This window comes from Fusarium verticillioides, chromosome 8 (genome assembly GCF_000149555.1).
Source record: "Fusarium verticillioides 7600 chromosome 8, whole genome shotgun sequence".
Taxonomy (NCBI): domain Eukaryota; kingdom Fungi; phylum Ascomycota; class Sordariomycetes; order Hypocreales; family Nectriaceae; genus Fusarium; species Fusarium verticillioides.
Window position 1 is genome coordinate 398,821 of NC_031682.1, and position 12,964 is coordinate 411,784.

The 12,964-nt window shown below is 48.8% G+C and overlaps 6 protein-coding genes across 6 annotated transcripts; 3 read left to right on the plus strand and 3 right to left on the minus strand.

Annotated features, from left to right (window-relative positions):
• Positions 1–121: 121 nt before the first annotated feature.
• FVEG_07632 (hypothetical protein) lies at positions 122–2,280 on the minus strand (the record flags this gene model as incomplete). The annotated part of the gene is made up of 5 exons (XM_018896307.1): positions 122–761; positions 814–1,154; positions 1,194–1,685; positions 1,741–2,031; positions 2,089–2,280. The coding sequence occupies 5 exons, from the start codon at positions 2,278–2,280 to the stop codon at positions 122–124; spliced, it is 1,956 nt and encodes a 651-aa protein (XP_018753752.1).
• Positions 2,281–3,165: 885 nt separating this feature from the next.
• On the plus strand, positions 3,166–3,930 carry FVEG_16155 (hypothetical protein; the record flags this gene model as incomplete). The annotated part of the gene is made up of 1 exon (XM_018905393.1): positions 3,166–3,930. The coding sequence occupies one exon, from the start codon at positions 3,166–3,168 to the stop codon at positions 3,928–3,930; it is 765 nt and encodes a 254-aa protein (XP_018753751.1).
• Positions 3,931–4,356: 426 nt separating this feature from the next.
• Positions 4,357–5,316, minus strand: FVEG_07631 (hypothetical protein; the record flags this gene model as incomplete). Its single annotated transcript, XM_018896306.1, has 1 exon — positions 4,357–5,316. The coding sequence occupies one exon, from the start codon at positions 5,314–5,316 to the stop codon at positions 4,357–4,359; it is 960 nt and encodes a 319-aa protein (XP_018753750.1).
• Positions 5,317–6,833: 1,517 nt separating this feature from the next.
• Positions 6,834–7,883, minus strand: FVEG_07630 (hypothetical protein; the record flags this gene model as incomplete). Its single annotated transcript, XM_018896305.1, has 2 exons — positions 6,834–7,497; positions 7,546–7,883. The coding sequence occupies 2 exons, from the start codon at positions 7,881–7,883 to the stop codon at positions 6,834–6,836; spliced, it is 1,002 nt and encodes a 333-aa protein (XP_018753749.1).
• Positions 7,884–8,290: 407 nt separating this feature from the next.
• On the plus strand, positions 8,291–9,246 carry FVEG_07629 (hypothetical protein; the record flags this gene model as incomplete). Its single annotated transcript, XM_018896304.1, has 5 exons — positions 8,291–8,353; positions 8,436–8,482; positions 8,540–8,649; positions 8,701–8,783; positions 8,836–9,246. 5 exons carry the CDS (start codon positions 8,291–8,293, stop codon positions 9,244–9,246), a joined length of 714 nt encoding a protein of 237 aa, XP_018753748.1.
• A 2,786-nt stretch (positions 9,247–12,032) lies between these two features.
• On the plus strand, positions 12,033–12,428 carry FVEG_07628 (hypothetical protein; the record flags this gene model as incomplete). Its single annotated transcript, XM_018896303.1, has 1 exon — positions 12,033–12,428. One exon carries the CDS (start codon positions 12,033–12,035, stop codon positions 12,426–12,428), a length of 396 nt encoding a protein of 131 aa, XP_018753747.1.
• Between the last annotated feature and the right edge of the window lie 536 nt (positions 12,429–12,964).

Genomic DNA, 12,964 nt, shown 5'->3' on the forward strand with positions numbered 1-12,964 from the left:
TGTTAACCGATATCCAAACCCAGAAGACGAAACTTACCAAAAGCCACTTCGGTTCAACAACAGTACAACGATCCATGTACCGGAAGCCAGTAGGTTCAATCTTGTGATACACAACCCACTCCTAATCGCTGTTACCAAGAGCGCTATTGGGATGAATCCAAACAGGAGAGTACTTCATTGTTCGATACCGGCCAGCTTGATCAGAGGCTTGATCAGAGGCTTTATCGGAGGCTTTATCGGAGGCTTGATCAGAGGCGTCCCTGATCGCAGCGTGGTGAAAGAACCCTTTGGTGATGGCTTTGCGGATCTTGACGTGGTAGTCTTCGTCATGCGGGGTAAGACCTGAGATCTCAGAGACGCCAAGTTTTGCTTTACACCATTGGATCAAACCCTCTCGTAGACCCAACGCCTCTTCTAGTGCCTCAGAACTCAGGAACGTTTCATTGCACCAGGTAGCTAGCTGCTCAGTCGACATGTTGCGCTTTGTCTGTAAATAGGTATACAGAGTGTTGAGCTCCGTCATGTGATCCGACAAGGGAGCCATGAATTGACGGTGTAGCGAACCGGCTGCATGTTGTGTGTCATGTGGTCTCAGGAAGATGGGGTTCTTCACGCTCGCGAGAGCAGCGATGTCGATGAGTTCAGACAGGCAGCCTAGCTTGATGGCCTCATCGAATGCGTTGTACCAGGTGAGATCGATGGGAAGCGTAGCGGCAGCCTTGCCAGCTGGAGTGACGGTTCCGACTTCATCGATGAGATTCCTGCGTGCGGTGCTTAGAAGAGGAGAAAGAAATGCGATGTCCGAATACTTACATTGCGCTGACGTCCTTTAGCCCACGGAGATAGACTTCCTGATTCGCAGGATCGAGCAAGTCGAAAGTACCGACAGAGTGAATCCCGGCACTCTTCAAAGCTAACATGGCCGCTATGAAGCAGTCTTTTAGGATATTGGGGGGCGAGACCTCGGGAAAGCTCTCAAAATATGTCTCCATCTTGTATAGGCGGAAACATTGCCCTGGCTGACTTTGTCCGGCGCATGCAGCCCTCTGGTCGGCGGATGGCTTGGAGATTAGCGCAGCTTGGATGGTCCAGATTCCAACGCAAGGATTGAAGACTGACTGCATCTCGACACCAGTGTCCACAGAAAAGATTAGCTTCTCAACACTGGTGAGGATATCTATTGACTTACCAACGACATAGACAATGCCAACGACAGCGACACTACGCTCGGCGATGTTGGTAGTAATAACACACCTGCGCCTCTCACCAGAACCAAGGGCTTTCTTCTTTTCTGCCTCAGACAGACTCGCATGCCATGGGAAAGTCTCCATATCTGGTATAGCGCCACGCAGCTTCGCGACCGCACGGTTAACTTGGAGGTTAGATGCCAGGAAGACAAGGATATCACCTGGGCCAGCGTTCCTATGGATTTCTTTCACTAGACGAAAAGCCTCCTCGAAATAGTCAGATTTAACTTCGTTTATGTACTGGAATTCAACCGGGAATGGAGTCCCTCCGAGGCCGAGGGCTTGCGGAACGTTGAAGTAAGTAGCGAAATTTTGGAACTCGGCTGTTGATATAATGATGACTGTGAGGTCGGGATGGAGAGGGAGGGCTTTCTTGAGTAGAGCAAGAAGAGGATCGACGTTTATTGTTGGCTCGTACAAATCGAGGATGACGGATGACTGGAAAGACGACTTAGCTACTGGAACACTCGGAGGTGGCATACTCGACACCCACATAGCCGGCCATGGCAGTATTGTCCCTGATTAGATGGAGAAGCATGCCCTCAGTCACGAACTTCAATCGAGTCTGTTTGCTGGTCTTGTTGTACTTCCGATACTGGACACCAACCTGTTCACCGAACGTAACTTCAAGCTCTGCTGAGACGCGCTCACCCAGCTCTTTGGCTGCGACAGACCTAGGCTGAGTGCAGACAACCTGCAGGCCTCTGTCGAGTTCGAGGTACAGGATTCGCTTCGCGAGCTGTGCCGTGTCTCCAGAGCCATTCTCAGGGGCAAGGACTACCACCTGCACTTGATTAGTCACGAATCGTAATAGAGGGAGGGTGTTTGTAGTTGTAGTTACCTGATCTTCTTTGTAAAGTCTGAGGAACTTGGTGAAATTCTCTGACCGCATGATGGGCAAGTTGCGGTACTGGCCCAGTGTTTCGAAATAGCTGGGAGATCGGTTAACGCCGCGGCGAAGGGGATTCTCTGTCTCAACTTCATATCCGAGGACAGACATAAGCATAGCTTGCTCCATGGTCGGTTGTGCCATGATTGAGAGTAAAGCGCTTCTTGGAGCTGATTGTGATAGCGACTGATTGTGATAGCGACTGATTGTGGTAGCGATTGATTGTGATAGCAATTGATTGTGTTGGGTTGAGATTCGAGAGAGACGAGACTCGCCTTGTGGGCTCAAGTGAGCTGTGTGTGGAAGTGGAAGGAGTTGAGGTGACACAAGGAAATTCCAGCCCCGACTTCCCTTACCTACCAAATCCGCCGTGGATTTTCCGTGGTAGGTAGCGATCTTGGACCTGCCAACAATTGCATCGAATCTCGCTTTCTCGCCAAACGCCACTTAGTCATCAGGACATCTGACTTTGCGATGAGTATTTTGCCCGTATGTGTTTATTGGTGTCCCTTACCTTTGTGCCCTGGGGGCTTCAGTCTTTTAAAACCCTAACTTTACGCCAGCATCAAATCTCAAGGTAGGCAAAACCTTCTGTGTCGTGGGAGTCTCACTGACGAACCTTGTGTTGAAATTACTTTGTTATGGCTGATCTTCGCCACCTTGTGACTCAATATTCCCCGACCTTGATTTAAGGCAGCCCTTTTATCCTTGGGTGAATTTATTTAGAGTTCTCTTTATACATCAGACGGGATTATCATTAGATAGGCTTGCAAAGCCCATTTTGGGCAATTATGTTGGGTAGCTGGTATACTGCCTGAACTGACTTTATAAGAGTGTTATTTTGAGTTGATAGTCCCTACAGCTGATGGCTCACATCACGAGCTCACACACGAATGACTATAGATTCTCTCCTTCACCAACAAACAAACTCTTGTCCGACTTCGTCCAGCCATACAACCATTCAGGCCTTCATTTTGTAGGAATCTTTCTTTGCACTTGTAACACTTTAATGCAGCACTCTGAAAGATCATGGACAAGAGGAAGAGAGATTCAAACGATTCCCCATCATCTCTTACCCCACAAGACCATCGGGCAAAGCGCCTAAACACCCAAGGCTCATCCTACGGCTTCGCCTCCATCAGTCAACAATATGAGCCGCGCCTTATTCTTCGCAAAGGGCCGTATGTTAGCTATCAACCATTGATCACGCACGAACAGTGGAAAGGCATAATTGGAAACGACATACCACCTGACCGCCAAACTGCGGCGTACCAGACTTCTGACTGGAAACCATATATCGATAACATGGCAAAAAACATCAGAGAAGGACACTTCAGCATCTACGATGGACATCTTCAGCTGTTTATAGTCTGTTCCCAAGTCTATGGATGTTCTCCCGTCTCGATCTTCTCGCCTCGTAACGGTCTTGCTTCCGATGTTCCATTCTCGTACCAGAATGAGTCTCCTTGGTGGTCAACCTCAGCCCGGATGCTTGCAAAAATTTTGACACATTCTGTCTTCCGGGGCAACTTGGACCACTTTATTACTGTCATCCAATATGCTATCATCCTCCGAACAGATGACCGAAGACGCTGGGTGATATCCAAGAGGTCCTCGGGTGATGGAATGTTAGAAGCGTTGCGATCAACTAAGCAGCAGAAAATCGCTGAGTACGTACAAAGTTCGATATCTATCCCTTCGCCGTCTTCCGAGGAAGAACACCACCAATCTCGGGACACTCAAGGTTGGTCGCGAGAGCTTTTCAGTGACTTAAGAAGAACAGTCTCTCATTGAACGTTGATTGCTTTACATTCATACTGCAAACAACGATGATAGCACGCTCCAATGTACATAGATCGCGGAAAGGCTTAAAGCTGACGTAATAGAAAACAAGTATGCATAAATAGCTTTGTGAGATTTATTGTGTACCAGTGATGGCCTTTATCTGCGATTGTCCGTTACAAATGATTGACTTGGTCATCATGCTACAAGCTACAGAGGACTCCAGGCCACCAGAACATTAAATCCAACAGGTTACGCTACACCATTTACCCAAACCTTTGCTATGAGACATTAGGCGACGCCATATGACAAGGGTAAGCCTTGATGCATAATTAGCTGTGGCTTTTCGAGGTCATGAGGAGGGATGAACGAGCCATTAAATTTAGCGCCAAACTCCAAGTAGAGATACTCGTCGAGTACATCCAACACATCCATGATTCACTGCCGATGGCGACCGAGAGTAGTGTCGAAGATCTCCCGCTCTCTCTTCATAGATCCTGCCACGATCAGATCTGACAGTCCATCCGCGTCATGAGGAGCAACGTCCTCAAGTCGACCTTTGGCCACATAGCGGGAGAAGAGGAGATCTACAGGAAGTTCAAACAAACTCGCCTTGCTACCCTCACCACAGTGAAGTTCCATAGCGTCAATGGCCTTGTGGATGTTCTGGAGATCAAGCGTGGTCACACTGTAGACATCGAAGCCGCGCTCTTTCGTAGTGTAAGGAACTTCCGTCGGGGAGTCTTGGACGACCTTGGCAAGCTGTAGCATCACAAAGATCAGATGTCTCGGGTCGAGAAGGTAGTCCGTGAGTCCGCCCCGCTGTTCCTGATAGAGGGGATCGTTGGGGCTCAAGTCATGAGCCTTGACGCAGCGTGGACGGGCTTCGTTGGTGCAGTGACTTGCGAAGATTTCGGAGATAGGAGTGGACAAAGGTCCTGTGCAGGACTTCATGACGCCGCGGAGTTGCTTGAGTGGTTCGACGCCATCAGGGATCGGGGGCATCTTCCAAGGGCGTCGGTCATCAGTACGGCAGATGACGGCATACTGGAGGATCAGAGTAAGGTTGTTGGTACCCTCCATTTCGAAGACTGGGTGAGTCATGAGGCGGCAAAGCTCAATACTGAAGGTATGGCCCCAGATCTGATCGTGAGTCTGAGCGCGAAGGCCACGAACAGGCGAAAAGATACAGATCGGGTTCTCATCACACTTGAGGTTGCAAATCTTGAAGAGCAATGCGAAATGGGCTTCGGTGCCAAACTCGTACGTGATAGCTTCGGGGACAAGGCATGATGGGTAGGCAGAGGCGTCGGTGAGGTCGGCTTCAGTGGGATACCCGACCCTGCGCAGACGAGCCTCGGGGGGCAGGTCGATGAGAAGCGCCATAAGCTCGTTCATTGTAGACGGCGAAGACGATGGCCAGGACCTGACGGAAGAAGACGGTGAGGGTGAATGAGAAAGTAGAGATGTGGAAGTAGAATGGATCGACGGTGTAAATGAAGATGAGGGAGCAAGTGAGGAGGATGTATGAGACTGTGATGAAGGGGGATATGCGAGGTGAGCTAGACATGGTGTAATGAAGGGATGAGAAGTGAAAATTGGATCTCTGGAAAAGGTGCCAGGCAACCAAAGAAAGCGAACTCTACGCGTCTGGTGGTACAGAAATGCCCTGTAACGTCGCTGGAGCAAGCTATCCGTAGGCAAGCTGCAGCGGAAGTGGAATTCAGCCGTAGGTATTCCCACCCCCCTTCCACCACAACAAACAACCTCCGTACCTTAAGTGAGATACAGAAGTTTAGGACAATTATCCTAAGAGATGAAGACATTTAGGCAAGTCATCCCAAAGTATGGAAAGATTTAGAGAAGTTTGGTGTATCTTAGTAGATCTTTAGACCAGTTGTTTTCGGCACTGTATTTTAAACCTCAGAAGTTTCATCAACCTCCAGAGACTCCCTCATCCGTGATCCGGGCAAAGAGTTTGAAGAAAGCCATCCAGGAGTGTCTAGAGAGAGAGATCATCGCGAGGGCAAGCGCATGGATGATATCATTATCTTCTGACTTCGCATGCCCCTCCGAGGATGCAACTTGCCACCGACTGACCACTTAGAGGGCTGTGTCAGCTTGATTCCCAGCACATCAACTGCACAAAACTTCTCCAACAAGTATTCAGACTGCCCTCCGGGTGACTTCCAGCAGACCGTGGTAGAGTCGCGAGAATTTGACAAGAGTTACAGCAAGGACTTCGGGATATGTCTTCGAAAGAGTGATAGTGGAAGAGAAAGGATATGGAATTTGTAGCCATTTGGATACATGTCGCACGCATTGCAGTAACAAATACCTTTTAAGCCATTCCTTACAAGCAATCCAAAGTGATATGTCTTCCTACCCCTACATCAGTTCAATTGCATGAATGAAAAACAATATATTTGGCAGGGCAACGAGATTTCGAACGTATGATCTCATGGTTTAGACCACTAAAAAGTCGGGGTAGCCAGTTTCGGCCAAATATCAACGCAGACCAGTACAACATACCGCTGTACCACGCTAGCGTGCATCTACCGGAACCGCTACCCCTGCGAGTATCTATCAAACTGTTGGTATATATACTGATGCAAGTCAGGAATAGTCTTCTGTATGTCCGTACCACCAGCGAATTGCCAAACGCCGGGACCTATATTACTGAAAGGAGTGAACAGGTGGTTAGGATCATTGAAAGTGATAAAGAGCTTGGTGTCCATGCTTTGTCGTTGTGAAATTCACTGAGAACGTGAGTTTTGCATGATATTATCATTACTTGCGCGGTTAACAACAATGATGTCAAGTTCGTATCTTCAATTGAACGGCATTTGTAGACACAACCTCTACAACTACCCAAACACAATACGGCATTTGATTTCTGTTCTCCTCGGCAGACATCAGTTGTCATGCTCCTGGTCTCTCCCCTCCTTCTCCCTCTGAAGCCTCTTGGCTTCCCTTCTCTGATTGATATCACGCTGCAGGGCATCATTGACAATCGCCAGATATGGGCTTTCAAGTGGGGGGACAACAACTTCTGTGGTCCAAAAGTCTGGCACCGCGTCATCCGCGCGACGATAGAAAAGCATATAGTCGCCATCCACCTTATCTTCCAGACTCCATTTCTTCTCTGAAGCATCATGGCCAGGGATTGCCAGAATATGCGGGCCGAGGAAGCTGTATGTACGGATTCCGTTGTCGTTCAGCGACACTGCCGCAATCAACGTGTAAAGACAATCTCCGTTGTCTGGAATGGGCCCGGATTCCTTGACTTCGGCGATGGGGATGAGGGTGTTCTTGAGATCTGAGAACGGCAAAGGTGTCAAGTTCTTATTCGTCTTGTAGTGTACGCGGATGATGCCAGGTGCAGCGCACATCTTCAACTCTGTGGTGTTATCCGTTCTGATGAGTTGGAAATTAGATCGCATATGCTGCTTGAATGACCACCATGGAGCCTTGTTGCGATCAACCAGAATCTCGCTCATGTCGACTTTGACGGCATCAGAGTTCGGACCCAAATCCGCGTGGCCCCAACGCCCGTTGTCAGGCTTGACCAGATACGCCCTGTACAACTTATGCATTTCGTGATTCTAGAAGGTATCTTTCATCAACTGAGAGCTGACGAGACCTTCAAAGCTGATAACCGGGTCTTGAGCGTGGTAAGGGCTCAAGCCCTCCAAGAGGCCTTGCTTACATGCTGCCCATTCGTCCTTGGTCTCGAAGTTCATATCGAGCCAGGCAAGCGCAAGAATAGGGTTCTTCTGCTCAGCATCTTTGTGATCATTTTTGTCGAAATAGACGTCAATCAGTTGGCTGTAAATATGGTGAATCAACGTGAAGAGGCAATCCAAGCCATGGGTGTCATAAGCAATCGGGCTGTCCAAGAGGATGAGGCCAGGTGGGCGTTGCAGTTGAAGCTTTCGGCAGATTTGTCCGCGGTTTCGAGACATATCAAGTTTGTCCCGAATATCTTCTCCAAGACGCTGGAATTCTATCGTGGTGGTAGGGGAAAGTCGAGAGCACAGGTACCAAGAGTGATTCTGGTGTCGTCAGTCTTGAACCGTCGAGATGCCTGGTCAGTGAAAGACTTGTGAGTTCGAGTGAAGCTTATTAACATACAGTTTCTGGGAAACAGTGGATTAATGATCGCCTTTCTGGCAAGTTTCAATTAACCTGAACCTTTGGTGACAGAGTGAGCAAGGAGTGGGCTTGCGGGTTGCAAGAAGAAGGGGGCTCAAGTAACACAAGGCCCACTCCAAGGCACTGCCGACTCTGCTCTGCTTTTGTTTATGTTTACCCAAGCGTATTTCTGAAGATCGTTGAGCACCGCACGGACCATGCAGAAGTCCTCCAGGCAATGCTTCATGCTCTCTTGTGTTGCTTCTCCTCCAACTCCAGTTCAAGCCTCAACAACAACAATGTCAGTACCTCCATCAGCCTCTTCCCTTGGCCGCATCACAACGCGCGATACAATATCGGATAGCTGCTAACCTTTTTCAAAGATCGCCTGTTTGTTCCTTCGCTTTATCTTCATCGCCGCCGACACCATGTGAGTCCCTATTCCTGGATCTCATCTCCAGCTTTGTATTGTCACTGACCACCTCAGGCGCCCCGGCCTCTACAGTTGTGAGCCATGTCTCAGAAGAGCCATGGACTGGTTTCCCAGTGAGGCAAACTTGAAGAAGATCCCAAAGATCTGTATCGATGAGGACGGCTGTAAGTTGCTTACACTTTTCACCTGTCATGCTTGCGCTAACTTTGGAGCAGTCAACAGAGAGGAGTTTCGTTGCGAATTCTGCGATGGCTACCAAGGAGATGACATGGATGAGAGCTACACGGGTTGCGACGGCGTTAGTTTGGCCCATGATCATCATCGTAACTCTAGTGTTAACGAAACAACAGGGTACTCCACGCATGGGAAGCCTACTCGAACGCTTCATCAAGCACATCAAAGGTAATCGCCGCGTCACCAAGGAAGCTTACGAATCCAACCCAAAGACCATCCGCCTTCGGAAGAAGGCCCGTCGTGCTATCGCATCGCACTCGAACAGATCTGATGCCTACACTATGAAGGACCATCGCGCCGAGCACGAGCGTGCCGTTGCCACCAACACTCTCTCAACCTTGATCGACATTAGCAACAGTCTGCGGGTCATCGCCCAGTGCACTCTCCACACCAGTTGTTTGGACCGTGGTTTGAACCGTGGTAACACCGAGCTCATCGACATGTCCCCTCGCTGTGGCCCCGAGGAGATGCCTGAGGAGTGTCTCTGGAAGTTCCCTCTGGACGAGAATGAGGATGAGGAGAACTAAAGTTCGGCAATGTGTTTACTTGGCATTACGTGGTTGCAATGTGGTATATTTGTTAGGGATAGAATTCTGTTGTACCCCAGCTACGCGATAGTCACTGCGGAAACTCTACAGTATGTGGTCAAATAAAGCTTGTTCAGTGGCTTTCTCTTTACCTTTTGTGACGTTCTGTTCCGGGTTCTGACATTCAATTCTGGGCCGTGCCGATATGCCATAAACTCCTTGAACAGTAGATATCTCACTGAGTTTACAAGCCGATTAGGGGCAAATATGTCAATTTCCACAAAGTTATCTCTGCTGCTTCAAGTTCTCTTGCACAACTCTCAACTGTAAATAACACATCTCGCCCACAACTTCCACCAATCCTCACCAACATCAGACACGCAAGACGAAGATAATCGGGAATCAGCGCCTTGTTGACCAAATAGCCCCAATCAGTTGCATTCGTCTACTAGAGGCGGCCGAATAAGAAAATGCCTTCAATGTCTTCAGCGAGCTCCACCAGCGCGGAGACGACCTTGAGGACCAAGGAGAGGGTCGCCCCAGAGGCACTGGCGAGTGGACTGGCTGATCCTCCGTGAGGGTCCCAGACGCTGTTTGGGCCTCGCACAGCAATGCCATGGACCTTGACTTCAGAATTCTGAACGCCCATCATGTCGTTAAGCTCCAACAGTGACGGAGCTATGTATGAAGCGAAGGCAATGGTGATAGCAACAAAAGCGACGAACATGATCAAGGCAAATGCCACAACCAAGATAAGTTTACGCAAGAACAGAAAGCCTCAAAACCACTTTGACTGTCTTAGGGAGACGCGCTGGCCACCCGACTAGTACTGTGCCTTGAGATCTTCGATCTCGCTCTGCAGGCGGTCTTGTGGATACGCCATCAGGAGTCTCCCGTCCTGATTGGGAGACATGACTACGGGTGGCGTGGGCGGTTGGTACCGAGGGAGGCGCATTCTCACATCGGTAGAAGTGAGGTAGTTTCCTTCCTGTCATCAGTCCAAGTCTTTTCTATCTTGGGGCGAAGCAGTCTTACTACTGAAAGAAGGAACAGCAGGGCTCCAGAAAATGTTGGCTTCATCAAGAAACTTTGCGACGGTGTCGGGGTTTCTGCCGAATGCCAGTTTGAGTTTGCGGTTGAAGTGTCGATATACACTTACCGTAAGAGGGTACAGTACGACCGACAGGAGTCACTTGGTCAAGTTGATCGTTCGCGACACGGTTCTCAGGCCGGGCAGAGATATGTTAGCAAACTATCGCAACATGATAAATGAATTTGCTGATGTTCATACTGATGGCTTTTACTCTCCATGGTCACAGTGCTTTGAAGGATGAGATTTGCAGTTGAGACTTGTGGGTCAGAGCTTATTCCGCCAGAGAGAACCTAGGATGAGGAGGCTCCGAATGGATGAGGTTCCAGGGAAGTAGAAGTTCAAATCGAGTAAGGCAAGAGATGAGAAGTCCCAGCTCGACCTTGCGTGGTTGAAAGAGATCTTGGACCTTGCTTGGATGATGGGTACCAGTTGTCTTTGAGAGAAGTTCGATGGGAACACGGTTTGCTGAAGAAAGCGTGGGTTTGCAGCGAGATCGAGCCCTAAAACTGAGGGCAAAATACTGTATCCACAGTGATATTCTGAAGAAATTGCCCGTGTTACCTCAAGACAGACCCCCAATTTGGTCGCATCCTAAGGCTCCCAAACGTAAAATCGCCAGAAGTGGGGGCCATTTGTACGCGCATGGATGTCATGTTTTGCAGGGTAAGTCAGACGATCAAGCGCTCACTAGATGACCCTTTTTGGTTTTACACAAGATTTAGGTACTGGCAAGATATCCTGGTGTAAGAATATTGGGCTGTTTCCCGTATCAGAAATGCGAGCATCGTTGATGATGGGTCCATAATGAAACTGGCATTTCTAGGTTCATTGCTGTTTCCAGAACGAAACAGCACATACTGTGCGTTGAAATAATGGTCAAATGAATGTTTGTTCTCGATAATATAATACATATGCCGGAATAGCGAGTTACTTGATAGCAAAGGGAAGTTGAATGCTTGAATCATGAAATAAACAACGCTGTAGAAATATACAATTTCTTTTTTTATCAGGACTGGTCTATGATCATCCCAAGTTTCTAATTCACAGTACCAAGCCGTGTTTTTGACAGCAGTGGACACTCCCAGTGAACCAGCAGAACAGGACAGGGGGGGGGGGGGGCCTGTCATTTTCCACCAATCATCTTACACAGCAGACACGCGACAAACTTAAATCTTGGATCTCTCGTGGGTGCATTGTGAATTTGTGATACGGACATGCTCATGGACCTGGTTAATGATCTATTGAAGAATTCACGCCACTATGCTTCTTTCGCAATATCTACAGCTCATGGACACTTCACTATCAGCCTTTGGTGACGGCTTCAGGCACTGTTCCTTCACTGTCGAAATGTGGAGACTTGGCGCACTGGGGTGCAACAACTCCGAATCCTCTGGTAGATTCGGAATTAGCACACACCCCTTCTGACACAGTCTTTGTTGTTTAGCTTAGTTATTCAGCGCACGCAGAGCCCTAAGGTACTGTCCGGTCATTGAAATGGATCAATTGAAGCGCCAGTGAATCAGGCAATATCGACTCATTCCAGGACTGGTGCAAGTTACCAAAGGCTGAGCCGCATGGCCAGCAAGTATTTCAAGAAATACTTAAAGTCGCGCATCCTTTTATCTTCGCACCTTTTTGTTCCTCTTGTTCTCATTTCAACCATCCTTCGCAACCACACGACAAAACCGCCAAGATGAATAACGACGAAACCGAAAGTCTCCTTGGGGATGAACAGACCCAACTTACCCCTGCTGACGAACATGAACCGACATTATACCACCAAGGCCTGCCCGGACCCTTCTTGGTAGTTGGCCAGTCGCTCCGCCTTGTCGGCGCCATCGATGGGCAAGGGAATTTCCAAAGTCTAGCTCTGCAAACTTGTTACGGCCTGCCGAGCCATCAACAGAAGGTCAGTTTACGTGACTTGACGGATGGTTCTCAACAGATCGTTCTTATCGAAGGGAGTGACGAGGCCTTGAAGTTGCTTTTGCTTGCTTATGAAGCTGCAGCAAGATTCTGCCGTGACCAGCGGCTTCGGTCCTTCGAGTATGAGGTGGTCGTGGACGATGGATGGACGGATGATTCTTGAGCTGGTAACGATTGGTAAGTTGACTGAATGCTTCTCGAAGACACGACTGATAGTTTCGGTGATTTAGGTCACATATCCGGTCTCTTCGATCGGCCCTTTTGTCGATGCTGTCAGTGAGAGTCAATGTACAAGGAGAACCGTCAAGAACACTGGCCACCCAAGCAAACAACAGGAGTATGAGATGGGAAGGTGGGAAGATGCATTTGAAGTGTTGGAGGGGAGTAAATGATTGAAGGAGGCGCAAATGGACATACCGATTGTCTCGTTCATGGTACCTTCAGTGTTTGCTACCATCGGTTAGATAGGGTAAATTAATGAGCCAGCGGAATAGAAACTGCGAGCTGACCCTAACACGATGTCTGGGAATGAGAGATGAGACAACCCATCATAGGCCTGATACTCCAGCGTCTTGTTCAAGGAATTGGGACCTGAAGTGTCTGGCATGTCTCTTATTTCGGGCCACCACCGGGTACCAGACTGATAAGTTCATTGAGCGTGAAGGCTGCGAATGAAAGATGTTGAAGATGCCGCGAGAC